The sequence below is a fragment of the Hirundo rustica genome, chromosome 1 (assembly GCF_015227805.2).
Source record: "Hirundo rustica isolate bHirRus1 chromosome 1, bHirRus1.pri.v3, whole genome shotgun sequence".
NCBI lineage: Eukaryota > Metazoa > Chordata > Aves > Passeriformes > Hirundinidae > Hirundo > Hirundo rustica.
The window spans coordinates 120961705-120983425 of record NC_053450.1 but is presented as its reverse complement, the minus strand read 5'-3'; the positions used below and the strand labels follow the sequence as shown (position 1 = coordinate 120983425).

Genomic DNA, 21721 nt, shown 5'->3' with positions numbered 1-21721 from the left:
AGTTGTTTGTTTGTTTGTTGTTTTCTCCCCCATGGAACATACTTAAGTTATACTTAAGTAATCTATTGTGATCATTAATATAAAACTGAGTTTCTCTTAAAGAAACATAGAATTAAAAAAAAAAAAAAAGGTATTTAGTTCTACTTTGCAGTTCTTTATTTGAATAAACAGATTACATAATTTATTTCAACTGTCTGTACATATGCCTCATTCTAATAGAGGACAAAATGATCTCTACAGTCTTATGAGGCACGTGGAAAACATTGCAGACATGATTTAATGCTGCAGATATTCTTAAGAACTCCATTTTTCTAGTGGGATACAATTATATCTGAACTTGCTCTTAAAATAAATTACAAAAATTTATACCAAAGCATTTTTATGAAAAGCCAAAAACACAGCCAAGCCCAAACAGACAACATAACCTTGCCTGATGGAGAACATATTTTTATCTGTATTAGAAACATATATCTTGATAAATGCTTTCCAGAAAATTTGTAAGGGAAGCAGCTGTCAGCAGAGCATTAGAAACCAATGTCTGAAAATGCAGTGTTTGTTTAACAAACCTTGGAGCCCATTGGTCCTCTTGTACCTGGCAATCCCATCACACCCAACTCTCCCTTTTCACCCTAAAGGGGTCAATAAAGAGAATTATTGAATGTGGGTCTCTGATGAGGTCATATTTGAATGTCTGACAGTTCAGTGGTTCAGGTTTTATGTCAAATAGTTAAGCCTGACCTTGGTGGAGTGTTGTGGACAGGGGTCTATATTGCAATTGTATTCTGCCTGAGCCCTCGCACGTTATCTTACTCTTCTATTTGCATTTTCTTGTGCGGATAACTTTTGCTTCAGCTTTCCCAGATGTTACTAAAGGACATGCAAGCAAACCACCATCAGCAGTGCATCCTTTTCTGCGTGAAGGTGCCTTGTCTCCACCCAGCATCACCTCCACTGAGCTACAGAAAAGAAAGGCATTTTGCTGCATGCCTCACGGCTTGCGGAGGCATAGTGACTGCTTTTGTTGTAGTTCTGAGGCACCATGTGCTGAACAGTCATTTGGAGCCAATAAATCATGAAAAAGCTTTACAACCACTTCTCTGGCTGCCATCAGCTAATTATATCTAGCGTGAATTACAGAGTAGACCCCCAGACATGCAGCAGTGCTACCAGCAGAATACATTTGGCTCTTACTCTCCTTTGGCTTTCACTGTCCGAGAAATGGAGAGGATTTTTCCGCTGGCTGCTGCCCCTGCCGAAGTTCAGACAAGATCTGAAGGAATGGAGTAGGACAAATAGGGATTGAAGAAAGGCTGTGTCAAAGTAAGAGAAGACAAGAAGACTCAGGTGAAGAAATGGCAAATATCCACAGAGGTGGATATGAGTTAAAAAAACCTGAAAGAGCAGTTTACTGGAGATTTACAGCAAGATGGGGATGCAGCGAATATCTGTGATGAAGAAGAATACCGGAAGTTGGTGAAGATGAGAGATGGGGAGAAAGGAAAGAGAGACACAACCAACTGAAGTGACGATAGAGATCTGCACTGTATTCAACTGGAGCCTTCACTGACAGGCAGGAAAATGGAATTTATAAAGACAAGCAGAAATGGAAGGGTGAACCTACCGAAAGAACAGAGGAGACCAGTATCAGAAGAGACAATCAAAGCAGAAGAATCATAATCAAACAGCAAGTAGGACTTGCAGTTAAGATGTAGGAAAAAGGTATTACTACTAAACATGAGGGATGTTTCTTGGAGAGTGATGGAAAAGGATTGGATTAGCAATAGATTAGTGTATTACTATAATAGACTGATCTAGACTAATGAGACAGAGGAGATGAATCAAAACTGAGTAGACTACATAAATAAAACTAATGCCTATACAAGGAGAAGACTGTGTGCATGAGTTTCCTATCTGCTTTGCTCTCTTCCCTCACTAAGATGATGAAGGAAGGAGTTGATTGAACCTTTTCTCTGCCCTCACTGCTCCTGCTGTGGGAAATCATAGCACACAATGTGTTTGTGGGGGGAACCATTTCCCATCTCACAGTTCAAAGTGAACATTGTTTTCTTTTAAGTACATACTCTCTTGCTGCTTGGCTGCCTTCTCACATACTACAATATGATGTTCTTCATCTGACATGGCTGTGAAGATCTCAAAAGTCTCCTTCCCAGATGTGGCTTGAACTCACAAGTCACCTACAGCGACTTGCAGTATCAAGAGCTACTGCATCACATCCTCTGAGGTGGGGTCATCAACCTTCATAGAGCAAATGAAGAGCCAAAGGTTTACCAGAAAAAGCTGTTTTGAACTAGGCATTATGCGCAGTCTTTTAGCCTAATGTTTCCTGGATTGAGGAATAGCAAGTCGTCTCAAGAATCCCAGTAGAACTTCCATAAGCCACAGCTCCTATAAAGAGCTATTACTCCTCTTGCATAAGCCAGTACTTACTAAAGGACTATCCTGAAGCTTTTTTTGTAACAAAAGCAAGTGAAGCAGCCACTTTGTGGTAGCAAAATCTGTCCTGTCATTCCTTCTGCTGTTGGTTAACAAAAATAACAGGGATCACCCTTTGTTTGCACGGGAATGAGCTTCAAAGATGTGATCAGCCATTCTCATGGTTTGTCATCTCTTTCTCTTGATATTGGCCCAGTATTTTCCTTTTGATTACATCAGCTCAGTACACCTTCAGGCAAAGGGATCCTCATAAGGAATAGTCATAACAATGGCAATCAGTTTAGAAACACTGATCCGTGTGATTGTGAGACACCAGTGAGTCATCAGTGACTCTTCATTGTATTAATTTTCAATTTCCCTTGGACATGTTTAATCCACATAAGAAGTGCTACAGGGTCTGGACTGAAGGTGGAGTAACCTAACCCTAGACTTTGCAGAGCAGTATAAGAAAGGGGACAAGCACAGAGTGTCCTTGCACTGCTACAGCTTCCCAGCCTCCTGAAACTAGTTGTTTAGAGATTTCCCAAGACAGCTCTTCTGTTCAGATTGTGATGTTGAACAGTTTGTTCCATGGGAATTTTGGTCTTACCTTCGGTCCCACAGGTCCAGGCCATCCTACCGGTCCTGGCATCCCAGGGACACCCGGGGGACCTGGTCTGCCCTTGAACAGAAAACATTGGTTACAATGGTTCAAAAACCACCATTCCTGCACAGGTCACTACTGCAGACAGGGGATAAAAAACCTACGTGTACTAATATCCATACAAATCCAGTTTATGTCGAGAGCAGAACCAAATCTTTAACTAACTATTCCTCTTACTACAGCCCTTATTCTGAACATTCCTGTATTGCTAGCTATAATTACTCTTTATCAACTACTATATGATCAGCAATAACTACATATGTACATACAGTTATTTCTGTTTTAATTGCTGCCTGTAAATCACTCTTTGAATATCACTGAAAATGCTGCAGATAAGTGCTGTCTCACTGCATTACTCTGCTTGACAATATGATCTCAGAAATGTCATCATGACTTTCAGGACCAAGAGTGAACTCTCATGGGCCAGACAGCTTTCAACAAGAGTCATACAATTTTATTTCCAACCTGAGCATATTCTCTTTCAGAATCTACTTGGTTTTGTCAGAGGAGTAAGTAAGTGTTGATGTGCTGTGTTTAAAGTTTAGCAATTTTTAAGGTTGGTGTGTTAGTCTCTCAAAGACATTGCTGTTTTGAACCCTTGAATTTGAATTAATAATATTTTTGTTTACTGTAGGGCATTTGAAAATAAAATAAAGAATTACCTCTTCTGTTTATGTACTTTATATTTATATGAATTGTAGCTGGTGTCAAAATCCTTGGTGTATTATTAGAAGGGTACTTCTTTTCCTAGTTAATGACCACCCCCGGCATATATCTTATTTCACCCTTCATTTCTGTCTTCTTTAAAGTTAATTACATTAAATGGATGTACTTAGTGACTGAGATAACATATTCTGTTTCATCACATGTAGGGGCACATATTTTTGACAATATATCACGGCTCATATGTCACCAAGCATAGGATTGTAGTCAGCATATTGCATCGGTGCCAGAGCTCTGGAAGGGTAATCATTAATGTTTTTTTCCTCCAAGGGTATCTGGCTGAGCCTTGTTTAAACTTTGGAGGAGTAAAAAGTTTGATTTTTCTTTGGGGTTTTTTTGGTACACCTTTTATAATGGCTCCCATAATCTGCTCCCCTTGTCCACACAGACACTTCAGGTAAAATGTCCCACTCTTCAGCGTCTCTCTGTGCTTTTACCCAAGGAATTTGTCAAATTCAAGCCAGCTGGGGCAGCTCTCCAGCCCCGCACCCAGAGATCCCTGCCATCCACTCTGGATGCCAGTGACAGAAGCACAAACAGGCTTAACTTCAACATTAGCGCATTTTTTCTTGAACTCTTGTCTGCATCCCTGTCTGGCAGCTGCTATTAAATATTAGATCAATTTCTGCGACAACACCTTTGTTCATACCTTTCTTCCAGGCCTGCCAATCTCCCCCTGCCAGAGAAAGGAATATGTCAGTCTTGTAGGCACTACATGAAGCACAGTGGCTCTTCAGTCTATGCATCAATGCATTTCTATTAAAAAAAGCCAAACAAACAAGCAAACCCACAACTGCCTCCCCAAACAAATAAATATTACCAAAGAAAACACTGAATATCTTTGTGCTCAAGACTGTGCTTTCACAGAGGTAAAATGAGAAGAATTACTGTATCAGAGCTCCTTGGTCTTTCCTGCGTTCTCATCCCTAAATCTACAGTCAACACCTTGTACAACAAAACACACAATTATGTGCTCATCTTCAGCTATAAGGCTCTTTATGCATTATTATGGAACAAATCTTAGCACATCGGAAAACATAACTTAACCTATAGACCAGATTTAATACCTGAGCTGTCCCATACAATTCACACTGAATGGGAAAGCTCTGCTCCTCACGTCCTCCCAGAGGGACAGGGAGCTCAAAGGCCTTTGGGTCAGTAAGATTGCTGACTTTTGCACCTGAGGTTTTTTCTCAAAACATACCCTAAACAGAGGTCACAGGCAGAAGAAGACATAAAATATATTTCAAGACTGAAAATGAACACAGAAAGACTAAGTTTTAAATTTTATCTTCATGCCAATTTATAGCTTTACATCCAGATTTAAGTTAAACCTGCATTCATAGGACCCACCATTCACTAAACAGACAAAGAAAAACGTGAACACCCTCCCCTACTTCTTTGCTCCTCAAAAGCACATCAAACTCCATAACAACAGACACTTACTTTGTCTCCTTTTGGTCCCATTATACCAGGAATTCCTTGTGGACCCTAGGGAGGAACATGAACGCAATCATTACACTGCGGTAGTGAGGTGCTTGTCTTCCATCACCCCTTGGCCCTGTATGTGTCTCCTGGCACCTGAGGCGTTGGGGGTTGTGTTTGAATGTGCCTCCAAACACCAGGTCTGTGCCACAGCTGGATGGCAGATGGAGAGTTGGACTGACATGGGAAGGGCAGGGGAATCTCATAAATGAGGAGAACTTGCAAGAAAAACAAGCCTGGGACAAATGAAAGACGAGAAGTTATCGGAGTCCTGAAGAATTGGCAACCAGGACATGGAGACAGCACATCAGCTGGGAAAAGAGGTCTGCCCAAGGGGTTGTAAGGGAAGTAGCATGAAACATGTGGGATGGGCTCTGCAGGATGGGATGGACATGGAAGGTTGCCATCATTTCTGAATTCTGAAAATATTTCTCTATGTCAAACAAAGTTGATTCTCCTTTCAGGAGACTTCTTAATCCAGGAAGAACGTGAACACCTTTCTCAGGAAAAAAACCACCAGAAAACAGTTTTGTTTCTAGAAGGCTTTGGTTCACAGATCACCTTTTACTTTTAAATGACTAAGGAAAAGAATCCCATGAGCCTGCATCAGAGAAGCATTAGATTCACCGTAAAAATCACTCACTCGAGGTTCGGATCCTGCCCACTTTATGCTGTCCAAAATGTGATCAAATTGTACATGAATAGGAGCAAAATCTACCCTCGGACACAAATTACTCCAACTATTTTAGTCAATAGAGTTTTTTTAGGTTTTCAGTAGTGAAAATCAATGCACCCTATTAGAGTCAGAACCAAATTTTATCCTCTTTATTTCTTTTTAACTTCGGATACACATGGGAGGAATTACACTCAAAGTTATACCATTACAAATCTAATTCTTCTTACAAAAATTTATTAAAATTCAGCCATGAGTCAACAGTATGAGCTTTTTCAACTCCTCTGAAAGCCATGCAAGGTACAGAAGAATTCAGAAGTAATTACTAGATGTCTCTTTGTAATGGTAGTATTTTTTGCAGGTGGCTATTGTCACAAAAGTATTTCCCAAATGACTGCTGGTTCTAACATTGTCTCTGTACAAGGCACAGTCCTGTAATTTGTAATTAAAAATTCCAAAGCCATGTTATACCCATCCTACAGTCTGCTGTTATGATAAAACCTGCCAGCCTGCTCTATTTAAAAATGTTCTTGGAGGGATCACAGGTCACTGGATGCAAGATTAATATTATTTATAGCAAAGGACTTTGTAGAACAATAGAATTAAAATTACTTTCTTGCAATTTAAGTCAGAGAGACCACCAAGGGAATTTTTTTTAAGACAGTGTAGCAAAGACTGAAATAACAAGTGGGTTTTTTCACATGAACAGCAACTCTGGATCATGGCCAATCACTCTGCAAGGCTGTTTCATAATGCAGAGAAGACTTTCCTGAAGACAGAACTAGACAAAAACTAGGCATCACTCCTAACCAATTTTCCACTCTCATGAACTAAATTAATCTTCCTCATCCTGCATCTCAGCAAAGACAAAATGACAAAACAATAAAGACAAAGTTCCTGGGGAGTTGGAACTAGATGATCTCTAAGGTCTCTTCCAACCCAAACCATTCTATGATTCTATAAAAAGAAGGTTTCATGACTTTCAACTTGAAACTTCTAGACTCGCCAATTATCTCCTGAAGTACTGACTTCTAGAGCTAAGATTTTTGCCGCATCACTGAGCCCTTACTTTGATGTGCAGCCCATACTTTTTAAATAGCGCTTGGGTCATTGGCTGTATGGCAATAAACTGGCACCCGGGGGCTTGAGGAATATCATTGTCCCAAGGCACCAGGCACAGCACACAGATTGGGATTGCCTGTGCCCCAGCAGGGACTGGAAATGCCTCTCCACAAAAACTCTCCATTTTCTCTGGAGAGAACTGGAATGGAAAGGCAGATGGATGATCCTCTCGACAATACAGAGATGTTCATAAAAAGCTTCCCTCTAGCCTGGTCTAGTTGTATTGTCTCTGTTCATTGTAGGGAGGTTGTACTTGCTGACCTTTAAAGGTCCCTTCCAACTCAAACTCTTATGTGATTCTAAGATTTCTGACCTTCCTCTGAAGATTTCTCAAACAATAAATTGTAGGAAATATAGTGTGAAGTCAAAAAGACTGGTCTGAGGCTATCCAGCAAGTCAGAGGCAGAGAAGTTGCAGGTCAAGCTAGGAGACCCTGCACCTCCTGAATCCCATCCCATTGCCCTGCTAAACCCCTCCTTCTCCCTAATTTTACTGTAGATGTTTGCCTTCTCACGGATGTACTCCATTAACATCCCAATCCATTTTATCCCTTGTACATCCACTCCACAGGCTCTTGTCTTCACAAAATAGGAGAACAGCGTCAAAAGCAAAAAAAAAGCTGACAAGGATCCTCTGAAGGAAGTGATGACACATCTGTGAGTTTTGATGGGCGCTACCCACTGTAAAACTCCACAAAAATGGAGGGTGAACTTGAAACAGAATGAAGCATGTAAGGCGGGGATGAGAACATAGAAAAAGCCTACATGATTTATGCAAAGTCATCTCAAAATGAAATTGAGCCAGAGCTTGGCATGCTTATTGAGTGGTAAAAGGCGTTTTCACATGTTTCACAGCTTTGTAAGGACTTTGGAGCGAGTGAGAGACCGATGTGGTTTCATCACACATACATGACTCACCTGGGGGCCAGGAGGCCCTGCAGAACAGTGCGATTCAGGCAGAGAGGAAGCCTGCATTATCTGGAGCTCATGACACAGCTCTTCCATATCCAGCTTCTATGAAACATCAAACATATGAGTGAACATGCAGCCACAGGTAGCCTGTTGGAGAAATGCATAAAAATCCAGACACCGTACACTACAGCCTCAAAAGAGTTTATTTGCTCCCTTTGGGAGAAGTCTGGGGCTTGTCACAAGGTTATCTTCATGGATGCTTGAACATTAGCACTTCAGCATGGCCTCCTGCCCCATGCTTCCTTCCCCTCCTCCTCTTCCTCCTCCTCTCACAGAGGCACATTGCAGCCAGGCTGCCCCTCTGAGCCAACATGGGACCCTGGCCTATTCTTAGACCTGACCCTGCCCTCTCTGTCCCACTTTGCCAGCAGCAGCTCCTCTCCAGGAATAGCATCTTTACTCTAATAATAGAGACTTCTCTCGGGGAGGGCGCAGGCAGCGTGAACTTCGCTCCAGAAGGTACTGACCCGGAGGCAATCATTCATTGCAGATCAGAGCCGGTGCCTTAAATGATCAGTGAATGTCTGATTTTTTGACTTTAATATTAAGCTTTCATGAGTGAAATGCCTTATTTATGTCCTGTGGCAAAACAGATCTCCCCTGGAAAAAGATGAACACTGAGCCAGAAATGCCTCATTAAAGCAGCTGACCTGCAGCTTCCAAGAGAAAGGCCATTTTCCATTAAAGCTCTGATTCCAGGCTCCAAAGAACAAAGTGCTCATACTTTAATTCACATGGCTCCCACCCTGCTCATAACTGCTTCTTTTCATGTCATGTTTTTATGGGGAGATGGTGTGAAGGGTGATTTTTAGGCTCAGATTACTCTGTAAGCTGCTAGCAGGAATCTTGAGGACCCTGGTCTCAGCCTCATTCTTAATGAAGGTGTACACAACATTCTTAAAGAGATTTGTCTTTGGATCTCCTTTCTGTGGAAATCAAGGCACAGGCAGGGGAGGTGACGAGGAAGGCAAAGTCAAGTATATTTTTGTCTGGAGAGAATAACACCCTGAGTTCAATCCTGATCAATCAGAAGGCAATGGAGGATTATACACTGTGCTTTTTCTTGGGTTACTTCTTGCCTGACCTCTCACTAATCATTATTTACAGAACGCTAGCAATGATTGCAGTGTTTGTATATGGTAAATTAATATTAAAATTAATGAATAGGAATTACTGAGTAGGTAGAAAAATTCCTTATGCTGGGTGGGAGAATATGTTGTGGTTAGCATAGCCTGCAGTAAGAGTACTTGGGCAAATTGCTATGTCATATTCCCATAGTATCCTGCACATGCAAAAGTCAGCACATGTGTATGGACGTATGTTACACAGAGCAGGTTTGTGCATAGGTGGTGAGTGAAAACTGCATGCCAGCATCTCAAAGCCATCCCACAGGAGGCTTTCAGGACCTTCATTTCACCTGCTAGGTAATGCAAATGTGATGCAGAACAGGAGATACACATATGCCCTGAAATCATTGTGCAGGATGGAAAATTGCCTTTCTGCCCTCACTGGTTTACTTGTTGCCATTTCCTCTGGTCCAGGATTGCCTCACTCTAAGAAGGTTTCAAAATGGAGTAAGGAAAATATTTTAAGTTAATTGAATTAACTGCAGGAACAAATCCAGCCTCATTTCATTTCTTGATCTATTTGATATTTACCTCAAGCCCCAGTCTGGGAAGCTGTGTGATTGTCCTCACGGAGCCGTATCAGCACAGCCAGGCAGGTTTGCTGAGTGACACCATGAAGCAGTGCTTGAGAGGATGCTTCACTCTTTGTCATTAAAATTCATGTAAAAGAAGTAAAAGCCACACTTACAGTGCTCCAGCTGTGTTTGAAGGACGGTGGTGGGAAGAGGGGCGGTGGAGGAGGGCCAAGGAGGCAGCACGCTCTGCAGTTGAGCTGCTTCTTCTGTTCCAAGCAAGGGAGATCTGTTCAACACAAACACTCACCTGTTGTCTTCAGCAGCACAATCATTTCTTACAGAATAAGAGAAGTTGCCATTTCACAGTATTGTCCTACATCCTGTATGCATTGGTTACAATGCTGTAATCCAAGCAGGGATTTAAGAAACCTGGTGGACCCTCAAGTCTCTAAGTTCCTTCTTGTGCTGAAAGCTATGCAGAGTTTTAAGCTCCAAATGTGGCTCTGACACAGGCAGAACCTCGAAAATTCCAGAGAGGTGACATTAGAAAATGAATCAAGCATTTATTGTTTTTTCTACTCTCTGATCCGAAAGTCTGTTGCGGATGGCATCTTCTGGTCCCTGCTACAGCCCACCTGTCCCCAGGAAAGCACTCAGCGCTGTTGGCCATCACCTTCCCTGTGAACTGAATCACTTTAGGCACTTCCATGATAAGTGGGAAGTGCAAAGCTGTTCCACAAGACATTTACTTGTATTTCCTCTGGAACTGCAACCAGGTTGCCATGTTTCTGATTTGTGCATCAGCCCTAAGAATAAATACCCCACAACCCAAACTTAGCTGATAGCTTTGTCACCGACTGACTGGCAAAACAGGACTTCAGTTGTGTTTGGCAGGGTATTAAATGTTTTCTAAGAGGTGAACTTCCATCAAAATAAAAGAAACTGACTAAAATTCACAAAAAAAGATATTAAGGTGGTGCATTTTTACACTGCATTTTTTCCTGAATTTACTCCTTGGGAAATACATCTCTGATCTCTGATCTTCAAAGGTTTTCCCAAGGATAGCAAATATTTTTTTATGCCTGTTGGTTTCGTCCTCTAGTTAGTGGCAGCTGGAATGGGTGGTGTGTGAACTGAAGGGTGGCAGGGAGCCAAGAAGAAAAGCCTATGGTGAAGTATCTGGTATTAATAGAAAATCTCTAAATTAGGTTTCTGGGAAGACAAACCTGATGAAATTGCTAGATTTGTGTGCAAATCAATTGCAGGCTGGATATTAGTCACATCTCAAGGTAAGGGAAGAACAGAATTATTTCTAGTTTTTCAAATGTCTCTGAAAATATATTACCTCAGTTCCACCATCCCATGTTAATGGAGACAACATTTTCTTAGTCCTGATGCACAGGAAAGAGCTGCCCAGAGGAGCTGGATTCAGCAGCATTCAGGGGTAGTTCATGTCATCCAGATTTTTTTCTCTATTAAAACACTATTTGTGATGACACCTTTGAGACCTGAGTCAATTGAATTCTGGAAGGAACCATAATGGAGACTTTTTCTCAGCTTTCCTCACAAGTTTGAAACTCAGTCAAACACTTCTATTTAAGAGGAAGGCGGAAGATTTACTAAAAAAGAGGTATGCTGTTTAATTTAAAGCTTTAACTAAGAACTGAAAATGCCAATATCCTTTGAAAAGTAACAGAGGTATGACTCATCTGTCTCTAGCACTTACAAGTAATAAAATACAAAGATACGAAGAGTGAAGTTTTATATTGGCTTAACCTGAATTCAGTTACTCTTATGCAGCCATAAACAGCTCTTTCAATTTTCAGCACACAACTTCTGTGGCGGTCTGAGTTTCAGGATTGCATTTGAACATACTGCATTTGGACAAAATAGCGCTTAATTATGATAATGGACAGCTTGTAATTTAATAGGGCATAAAATGTGATTATTACTTTATTCTAGGCCACATTCCAATATCATCTTTGTCAGTATCACCTCATTTCACAGTCTAGATAACATTTCAGTAGGATTATTATCATTCAACAAGAGTAAGAATATCAAAACTAGGCTGATGTGGCTTAGTTGCTAAGAAATCACTACCAGCAACTGTTTTTCTGCAGAAAAAAATTTACATTCCTGTAGTTGTACTGCTACTTAAAAAAAAAAAAAAAAAAAAAAAAAAAGTGTTGTTCTTCAAATATTTTGCAAATATAAGATTAAATATAAATGTACAGCTATAGTTCTAATATGATACTTATCACATCCTCATGAGTAAATTCCAGTTTGGTGTTATAAAAAATTTGGGTTCTCCTTTTTAGAAGGAAAGCCTGAAAATCCGTGGAACAGCTTTATTGTGAAAAACACTACACCTAATTGAGATGGTGAAAAAAGCCCCTGATCTCAGTCTTTATCATCTTATGCTACTGTAACACCAGTGAGGTGGAAGCCCACTCTGGCTTTGCTGGTATGAACAGTGATGGCATGTACCCATCTCAATGTGGAGACAAGCAAAATCTAACTGCCAGTAACCGTGATAGCTACTATTACTATAGATATTATTAGAGGCTATTACTAATAGATGCTATTACTGTCAATAGATACTGAATTCTAATAGACAATATTATTAAACACCACATAATTATATACCACTAATAGTAAAGATATTGCTATATAGGACAGGTATCAATTATGTCATGACTTGGCTAGTTAATATTTCAGGGGCTCCATCAGTAACCTTGGCTATGCTCTGGAAGGTGCATTTGTCACGCAAATATTTAAGAAAAGACTGATTCTAGAAGCAAGAACCTTCCCCACTCAGGTATGACAGGTGATATGATAGGAGAAGAAGCAAAAAAAAAATGAATGATCCCCAAAGGGGCTGCAGGCATGACTGCTGTGATCTCATCTTCCAGAAAGCTCCACACTTCTTTGGTATGGATTTTGTCAGTACCTGCCATAGGTCCGAGATGCACAACCATTACAGTATGGCCTTGATTTATACCAGAAAAGGGTTACCTTGGCAGGCTTACAGGCTCTCTGCAAATGCAATCCATATTTTTAGGCTCCAGGTTAGCTTTGTTTGCTAAACACAGCTTCAGAATACTCCAGTCCCCATCAGTGGAAAAAATCTCAGCCCAAGAATAGGACTGCCACAGTTTTCTGTGAAATATGAAGACCCTGCCTACACAGAGCGTGAAGCTGCTCTTTCAACAACTTCAATGCCGAAAGAACATATTAAAAAAAAAAAAAAAAAAAAAAAAAAAAAAAAAAAAAAAAAAAAAATCCTTTCAGGACTTGTCCAAGAAGAAATTATTTTCACAGAACATAAAAATTAAAATAGTCACCTTTGAAATAGAACTTATTTACATTCTCAGGTTATTTTTATGGTCAAGGCTATAAGTTAATCCAGTTCAAGAAAGTGACTTTATAAATGTTTGGGTATACTGCCAACGGTAGCTTCAGAAAACAACGTACTTTAGATAAACTGTGATGTTTCCATTTGTTCCTTCAGGTTTCTTGTGACCATAACTGGAATTTGGAAACTCTTATTTAAGATGGTACCACGCAGAACCAGAGAGAACTTTTTACCCAGACTGAGACCCCTGGAGTGGGGCTCATATGAGGTCTATGAGGCCTCCTAGGGCAGATCCTAGGGGAATCTTCAGCCCCACACATGCAACAGAAATACCAGAGATATTCTGCCCTGGATTCAAGTCAGACTTACAGGATTTCATTGAAAAAAAAAATCATAAATAAACCATGCAAGTGACTTTCATCCTAAAATCACAGAGCTGTAGGCTGAACGCCAGGAGGAAAGGACAAGAAAGGAGAAGGATACTTAACATGTGTTTCCCTTCCTATTTATGACCACATTGATCCAGCAAGCCCTGCCGGGAAGCTGAGCTGTTATCCCAGGTCTTCTCACCCTGACAGCAGGGCTGGTGGCTTGCCCAGCCGGTGACAGGCAGGGCTGTGCTGGATGGAGCCCTCTGACGGCTGACACCCATCACAGATGCTTCTCCCGCTCGGATGGCCCTCCGAATTCATAACAAACGAGCTGGGCAGACCAGCCAGTTAATGAATGTGGGCTTGTCCAGCTGAAACTGAGCCCCTCATCTGCTTTGTTGTCATTCATTCAGGCTCCTCTCAGCCTCCTTGCAAGGACAGCAGAGCTCCACAGGTCAGAGCCACCCGGCTCCAGCCTGTACACCTACTGCAAGCAGCTAGGGCACATTTTCCTCTTAAGTTAGGAAAGTTTAAGAGCTTGTGAAAGGTGCCTTTATTTACAGAGCAGGTGCAGGTTTCAAGCTCTCCTTCAAAATGCCAAAGACAAGTGCCAGCATTACCAATATATTCTTCTCTAAATTGTGTTTTATGAAACTTTTTGACCCAAAGTGTCATATTAGCAGAGATGAGAATGCAGCTTGTGTTTGGAGCTGGGTGGAAGAGTCAAGTTAGTGAATTGTCTGCATCTCTCAGTACATTTTTGAACTCGGACCTTATAGATGGTGGTCTAAGTACGTCCTTTCCTGTAAACCAGATTAAATATGCCAAAGAAATGTATCAAGACACAATGGTGTCTGTGTAGAGGAGGTGGTGACCTCAATGAAATTCCCGTGGGATGTACAAGATGAGACAAAGAGCTGCAGCTCTCCCCTGCTACTCGTTTCCTTTTGCTTCAGATGGGCTTCAGACTCTTTAAGAAACAGAACAAAGCAGATCAGAAATTATTTCAATAAATTTTAGAAAATTAAAAAATCCAGATGATACCAGGCAAATTTCTTTTAATAGAATCATAGCATTCTTTAGGCTGGAAAAGAACACTAAGTTCTAAAGGTTAACCTAGCACAGCCAAGAAAATCTCCTAAAAATTTGAGAGTGCTCCATTTTTAATCTCTGAAGAGCCACAGGCTGTGGCAGCAGTACTCTACCCTCTGATGCACACTCAGAAACTGTCACAAATAAATAAATACATAAATAAATACATGAACTTAAAAATCAGTCAGCGCTCCCAAAGCTTGACAATAGCATGATCCCTGGCACGCTGCCTGGATGGCTGGGCTGGATATTCACCTGGCCCCAGGAGCAAGGACACCCCGTCCTCCATCCCCATCTAACATTTAGCCCACGTCTCTCAGCTGCTCTGGCAGCCTGGCTGGGGAAGTGAGGGCTGCCTGCAGCTCTGAGGTCAGCCCTAGAAAACACTGCAGATATGGCAAGATGTGGGAAAGCAAAGGGGCCTGTGGGATTTTTGAGCAAAGGAAAGGCCTTTTACTCCCCGTATGTAAGCATTTATCTGTGTGTATGCGCGTGTATGAGGACAAGACTTATGCCAGATTATACTGACTCTGTTCTCTCTGACTGATTGTGGAACTAAAATTCTGAGATCAGTTCACGGAGAGAGAGAGGAGGATTTGCATGTGTTTGCTCTGCATTCTGTTTCACAAAACAATGAAAAATCCTAGTAAAATCCAATGGGTGTAACATTTCACTGGCTTATAAAATGGGTTTGTAAAATAAACCCGTGTTTTATAAATCCCAAGAGCCATGACAGGGCTATTCTGTGCAATTTTCCTTCTATTGCCTTTCACCTGCAGAACTGCAGAGCTCTAGACGCTGCTAAACAACGTTGACAATTCTATGCACTCCCCATCAGTGCACGAGAAGCTGAGGCACAGAGAAGTTAAGCAAGACCAAGACCAAGGAGAACTCAATTACGGTACCAGAAACAGACTTCCAATCTGCCGAATTACAACATCCATCTCAATCATTTTATGAACCAGATCATAAAACTCAGCTGCTCGTCACACCAGAGCAACTCAGAATACTCTGAGTATTAAAGCCTAAGGATTTACCACAATCTGTAGAAGAGCCAGAAGCCCTAAAGATTAAAGCAGGATGGCTGCTGTGTCAGCTCTGAAAGACTTCTGCATGTCACTCACTGCCACACAGTGCTCTCCCACTTGGTGTAGATCAGTAGCAACAAAGCCGAGAGACACCAGTTCCACCCTTCTGCAACTGCAAGATCATAATCTGTCAGTGCTGGCATAGATCAAACATGTACTTGACTTTGATGTTGCTCCACCATATGCTCAGACAGTCCCAGACAATCCCTGTGAGACTGTGGGTGTTGATATGTGCTCAGAAAGACTTCAGAGAAAAGCCTCTCAGTTCTTCTTTGAAAGTTCGTTGTCCTCAACAAATTTAGATTAATTCCTCATTACTCCCTTGCTGCAACAGATTCCCAGGCTAGCCAACTTTATTCTTCTGCCTTTGACCAAAAAAACCAGCTATATATTGACTTTGTATTGTAAAAAATTGTTAACTCTGTAATTTCAAGAAGCTGATACAAATACCCTGTAATCACTTCCCTGGGTAGAAGAAAGCTGCAATTTTAGCACTGCCTTTACTTGTGTGCATTCCCCAGAAGCCTACATTTATCCGTACCCTTTTGTTAGTTCCTGAGGAAAATGGTTAACCTTTTTTCCCCCACAATGTCTCTGTTCTCTGTGGTTTTCCTACACCTGTCTTGTCTTCCCAAATGCTCTTTTACCATCACAGCTGTGTGACTACAGAAAGAGCCCCCACGTTTTCCTTTCCATTAAAGGGATGATTCCTTGGAGAGGAGAAGGGAAGAAATAGAACACCTAGGCTGGTGTCTGTTAATTCCCGTTGAGTTTTTCCTCTCTTGTTTATTTCTGATCTTCCTCAAACAATTCTCCCTAGGTTTAATGGTCTTGCCTTGTTCTTTTCTACCTTCTAACTAAGCTGCAGCACAAGACAGATCTCCCAGCTGTGTCCTGGCCAAGGGCTGCGCTGCCCCACAGCTGATTCTGCAGGCACGCATCATCCTAGAACCAGGAGTTAGTGACTGCAGGGATACAGGGTCTATTGCGACAACAAATGTCCTCCTGTCTAAAAACCACTGATGCTTTTCTATGGTTTTAACTAAGATTAGCAGTTTCTTTTGCTGCAGTCACACTGCTGGTGCTTCTGTGCCACCCATGGGAAGCTTCAGTGTCTGATAGGAAACAGATTGTCAAACACAAGGAGGCTGAAATGTGAAGTCACAGACTGCTCCCCTCCTGTGCAGGGGTTTGGTGATACTGACATACCCACAAATGAACTGTCTCTATTACAGGCAGAAGTCTACGAGCACCATCTGTCCACATCTACATGGGGACTAGGCACAATTAGCAGAATTTGCAGCACTTTGGATTGCTTGTTGGTGGAGCTTCCACCCTTTCAGTGAAAACACCTGATTTTGAAACAGTTTGCTTTGCTGTGCAGGAATTTATGCCTCCGCCTTTCAGCCTGCTCATAACAAAAATCCACTATCCACCGGCGCGCTACAGAGAGTGCTATCCTCGTTCATGGCACTGGCACAGCATGGACAAGCTTGGACCAGCTGGATCTCCACGTCAGCTGCAGATCACTTTCAGCTGAGGTTCCCATTTGGGAAATGTTGCCTGTCGGAAGCATTCAGAGGTTATAGAAAAACCTCCAGATCAGTTACTGCTTCCTTTGCTGGAAAGCCAAGCAAGCACTGCCTCAGCTCCTGTACTGACCTCTGTCCCTGGCAGCTGGAGGACTTCTTCACAACCCAACAAGTGAATGTCTTGATCTTCAACTTCAACAGCATTTCACGGAAACCTTTTGCCTTCAACTGCATTATCACTGAAACTTTCTTGGCAAGACAAGCACCTTGTCAACCCGTAATGCCACAAACACGTCAGAAGCCTCTTCCTCCTCCTGCATGCAAGACCAGGGCTGTACTCAAGGAGCTTTGCTGCAAACAGGTTCCAGCCTCCTCACTAGAGGCTATGTCCTTTTCTGATTTTCGTTTACTGCTGCAAGGCAAATGCCCAACCTCCTGAACTGCCTCTGATGTCCTTTCCTTGTCCCTTACCCACAGGATCAAGTGGGCTCCTACTCACTGGTTTACTGTGAATTTCAGAGCATTTCTGGGGATCTTGGCTACTGTGGATGACGTGAGCGCTCCCTTTGCCCTTGCTGATGAGAGGGTGGATACAGGCACGGGGTCATGGACAGGCTGTGCACCAGAGGGGCTGCTCTGCTCTCACCTCACTCAGCACAGGTGTTGCGGCACACACCACCAGGGAAGGTCTGTGAGTCCTAAGGTGATTTCTTTCCTGAGTATCATCTACATTGACCTGAGCAGGACACCTAGTTTGGGATTTTCACAGGTTGTATCTACCAGGGGAGAAAATACAGATAGTCAAATCAGGTGGTTTTTTAAACCTCTGCTTATTTAAAGACCCATTTACTTGAAGCAACAGTAACCACACCATACTCAGCTGTTAATTTGCTACCAGTCCAAGCCTTTTCCCAGAGGCTGCTCAGAAATTGTCTTCTTCATTAGCTTAGAAGGGTAGCCACACACCTTCCTTCTTTTGGCTTGTCTTTCCAGCTACCCATTTGGGCTATCAAGTTAAAACAGCCGATCCCAAGGTTATTTTCTTCTCTGAAGCTGAACAGAGAATCTTGTGAAAGAATATTGTGGGTCGCTTTCAGGCTCCTGTGAATCACAAACAAGACAAAAACTCCCAAGTGTCCTGCCCCAAGACCTTTGGCTACTCAGCTCCACAGCTAGGTGACTGCCCTCTCATGGCCAATGATGCTTTGCTTTCCTTCTTCTAATGAAGCTGTAGCCTTTGCCAGGGGCTCACTTCCATCAAGAATTTTAATCTAACCACAGCTTTCCTGCTTGTGTTCGTCCCATGAGAAACCCACTGACCAGTGGTACCAGGTTGCTCAGCACCTCCTGGGCCCAGGCTGGCTTTACAGAGCAGAGCCAGCCTTGCTTCCCTGGTCTGATACCTCTGCTTGCTAGTCACCCTTTGGGCTATTTTCCCAACAGGCTCTGGCTGCTGCCTTTTGAGAGTCTTCAAGCTTCTATTTTTCATCTTGTTTTAAATTCCTTCTGCAACCTTCTTTCTCCTGATAAGTCATTCTCTTGTGATTTTGCATAAATAAATATTTACAGTTACTCTCTTTAGAAACAAAATACATCCACCTGACATCTTTGCTGTCCATTATGACCATAGTTAGGGTTCCTGCAGGGAAAAGAAAACCAAACCCTGATGATGGGGTCAGATATTGCTTTTATAGAAAGACAGCCCTGATCCCAACTCCCTCAATGTCAGAAATCACCCTTGTTTGTGTGTCCTTCCTCTCCTGCTGTTTCTCTCGCAAGTGCACAGTGCCCTTTCCCCACAGCACAGCACCACAGTGGCTGCCAAGGTCCCCTGTGTGTGCTGCCCAGCCACAGCTGTCTCCCCACACAGCTTCTCTTCCCAGCCCACCTCACCCAGCACCACAGCCCAAAAGTGCCAGTCCACAAATAAACCAAACTCTTTTCTGCAGCTCTGCCACATGAGGTCTGGTTGCAAATATTATGCCTTGCTGACTCAAAGAGGACCAACCTAATGCCCAGTGAGATAAAATGTCCCTTTTCTTCAGGGAAATAATAGGGCAAAGGCAAAGACAGTGTGAGGAATACTGCCAATAGTGCTCTGATATCCAGTTGAGTTCTTTTAAACTGATCCACCCTACTGTTTCGAAAGGTCTCTGAATCAGTGTTGACTGCAGGAGTCAATTAAATCAAGGGATGCACTTGTGGCATGCATAAAAGGCCAGAAGGGGCACTGAGATGCAGTTCTTTTTCTTTGGATGCTCCTAGTAATTTAAATATTGTCCCATGTCTCTGTGAAACCTCAGGCCTGGATGAGCAGTAAAGGGGAGGAGAAGGAATGAGAAGGAGAGGAAGAGAGTCTTTCTACCACCTGAATTTGGAAGGTGGCTTCCTTCAGGCTGGTTCTTACAAGGTGCAGACTGGTTCATGTAGCCCTGCTAAAAATGACTACAGAACTCATGCCTTCATCATGTGAGTGCAGCAGTCCAGGAGCCTCAGTACGGCAGAGCTCTGAAAAACTGATGTAAATGACACCACAAACACAAGTGGTGTAAGGGTGGGATGTGACAGGTTACCCTGAAAATAACCTGCTGTCTCCAGGGGCTGAGCTACTCATCCTGGGGGTCTTCACTGCCATGTGGAACCACAGCCACATGCTGTCATAATATGTTATACTACTATTGCCTGGAACATTTTCTCCAGAAATGATGCTTCAGCACCACGAGACTCAACCCTTTGGAGCTGACATGACACTCAAAATACTTCTAGAAACAAGGATACACTGTTGCTTGAGGCTGATGGGACTCTAAGGTGGAATTGGCAGAAAACAAAGATCCAGATTATTCTTCTTTCCCCAACTATTGTATGAACACTTTTTCACCCTACAGGCTGTTTCCCCTTTGCTTTCCAGTTACTGTTTTGTTACCTGTAAGCCTTTTTATTTGTGACCTGTTGCTATACAAAGATGTGTGAGGACAGAAATAAAAGTACTTTTGGGGCAGAAGTTTTCAGACATACCTGGAAGATACCCAAAAGTTTTTTTTCCAACTACAGGAAAGACAAGTGATTTCTTAAGAACATCCTTTCTGCTAAATGGGATTGGTTTCGGAATTTGAAAGTATACTGCTGAAATTCATTCTTTAAATGTGAAATTGCAACCTGGTGCCAAATACAAATAATTGACTCAGCTGACAGTTAGAGAACACTTGAGAAATCACTAAAATAAATAAGAATGTAAGTGGAATTAATTCACCTTCAGTGTAAATGTAATTAATTCATCTTCTGTGCCCACTGTCAGATTTCTACCAGAAAAATCAGAACTTACTGCTTTTTTTCTTAGAAGTTTCTTAAAATGCAGATGTAACCAAAGGACTAAAGGAAGCCCTTATTATGTAATTTTTAATACCAAATAGCCCTGATTACCAAGTAATAATGACAAACAGGCATGTCTCTTAATCCAGCCCTCTAGCTGTGGGATTATGACAATCTTTGGCCGAGATTTGCTACTTTTTCCACATATTATCAAGCAAACATTGACAATAAATACATGGCAGGAGTCTCACTAAGAGCTTGCTGGATATAAAGGTGATTTTCAGTGTCTTGGCCGGAAGAACAGAGCGTGGGACTTTGCCACGGAGCAAAGCCGCTGAGTGGTGGGGATCCACCCAACGGGGTCTTTGTGGACAAGCGCCCAGGACTGCCCTGTGGAAAATGCTCCGCTACATAGAGCAGGCTCTGGCATTTTCCTTCATGTTTGCCTCTTCTACTATGGTTTCAGCAGAGATGACAAGTCTTCCCTCTTCTTAGGGACAGGTTATTGTTGAACTGTTATTTCTTAACAGGACAGCTCAAATGTCTTCTGCAGACATACAAGTGTGTGCCACAGGAGAAGGCAATGGAAACATCGCATTCTTGTTTGCTTGTGGGGCATCCACAAATGTCAAAGAAACATAAAGTTCTTCAAAACAAATTTTGAGGTCTGAGTTTATTGTAAAACAATTTGGAATGTAACAGGGAAAATAAATCCTGGTGATTCCTGAACCTCAACGCTAACTAACCTCAACATAATGGAAAAAGCACATCCCAATTGAAAAGAAATGGTAACAAACTTAAAGGCTTTTTAGCAACTTAGAGAGCTTGAATGTAAACCACCTGGCTCCATGGGTACAGCAGAGGGATTTGGGAGGAAGAAAGGCTGTGTGTCTTTAAGTCCATGTCTAGGGTTGATTTTATGTACAGACTTAAAATACGCACCCCTTTGATCACTGTGAAAGCCATGGGGAGGATCTAGAGGTACAGCAGGCCCTGACCTACCAGCCCCAGTTGAACCATCTCAAATCTGACACTGAAGGAACACAGGACATTAGTTAGAAGCATCTGTATTGATACAGAATAACAGACAGAAGGTGGGAAACAGGAATTTGCCATAAATTGGTGAAAGTTCCTCAAAGATGGAGTCAGAGCTCTCGTCGGCTTTCCCCTTCCTTCGCACAGAACGTGACTGAAGGAAAGTCTTGATGCTGAAACTGTAAAATCTATTAAGAGGGATTTCCAGTGTCCTGGCTCAGCTGAC

The 21721-nt window shown here is 42.2% G+C and overlaps 1 protein-coding gene across 2 annotated transcripts in view; it reads right to left on the bottom strand.

Moving 5' to 3' along the window:
- Positions 1-21721, bottom strand: part of COLQ (collagen like tail subunit of asymmetric acetylcholinesterase) — a 41071-nt gene that overhangs the window by 18531 nt on the left and 819 nt on the right. The window contains exons 2-7 of one of the 2 annotated variants that reach the window (XM_040081564.2): positions 9887-9999; positions 8018-8113; positions 5267-5311; positions 4470-4496; positions 3044-3115; positions 567-629 (exon numbers count right to left, since the gene is read on the bottom strand). In XM_040081564.2, the coding sequence (XP_039937498.1) occupies positions 567-629; positions 3044-3115; positions 4470-4496; positions 5267-5311; positions 8018-8113; positions 9887-9999 (416 nt within the window). The remainder of the gene's footprint in view (positions 1-566; positions 630-3043; positions 3116-4469; positions 4497-5266; positions 5312-8017; positions 8114-9886; positions 10000-21721) is intronic. The other variant, XM_040081653.1, reaches the window with a different exon arrangement.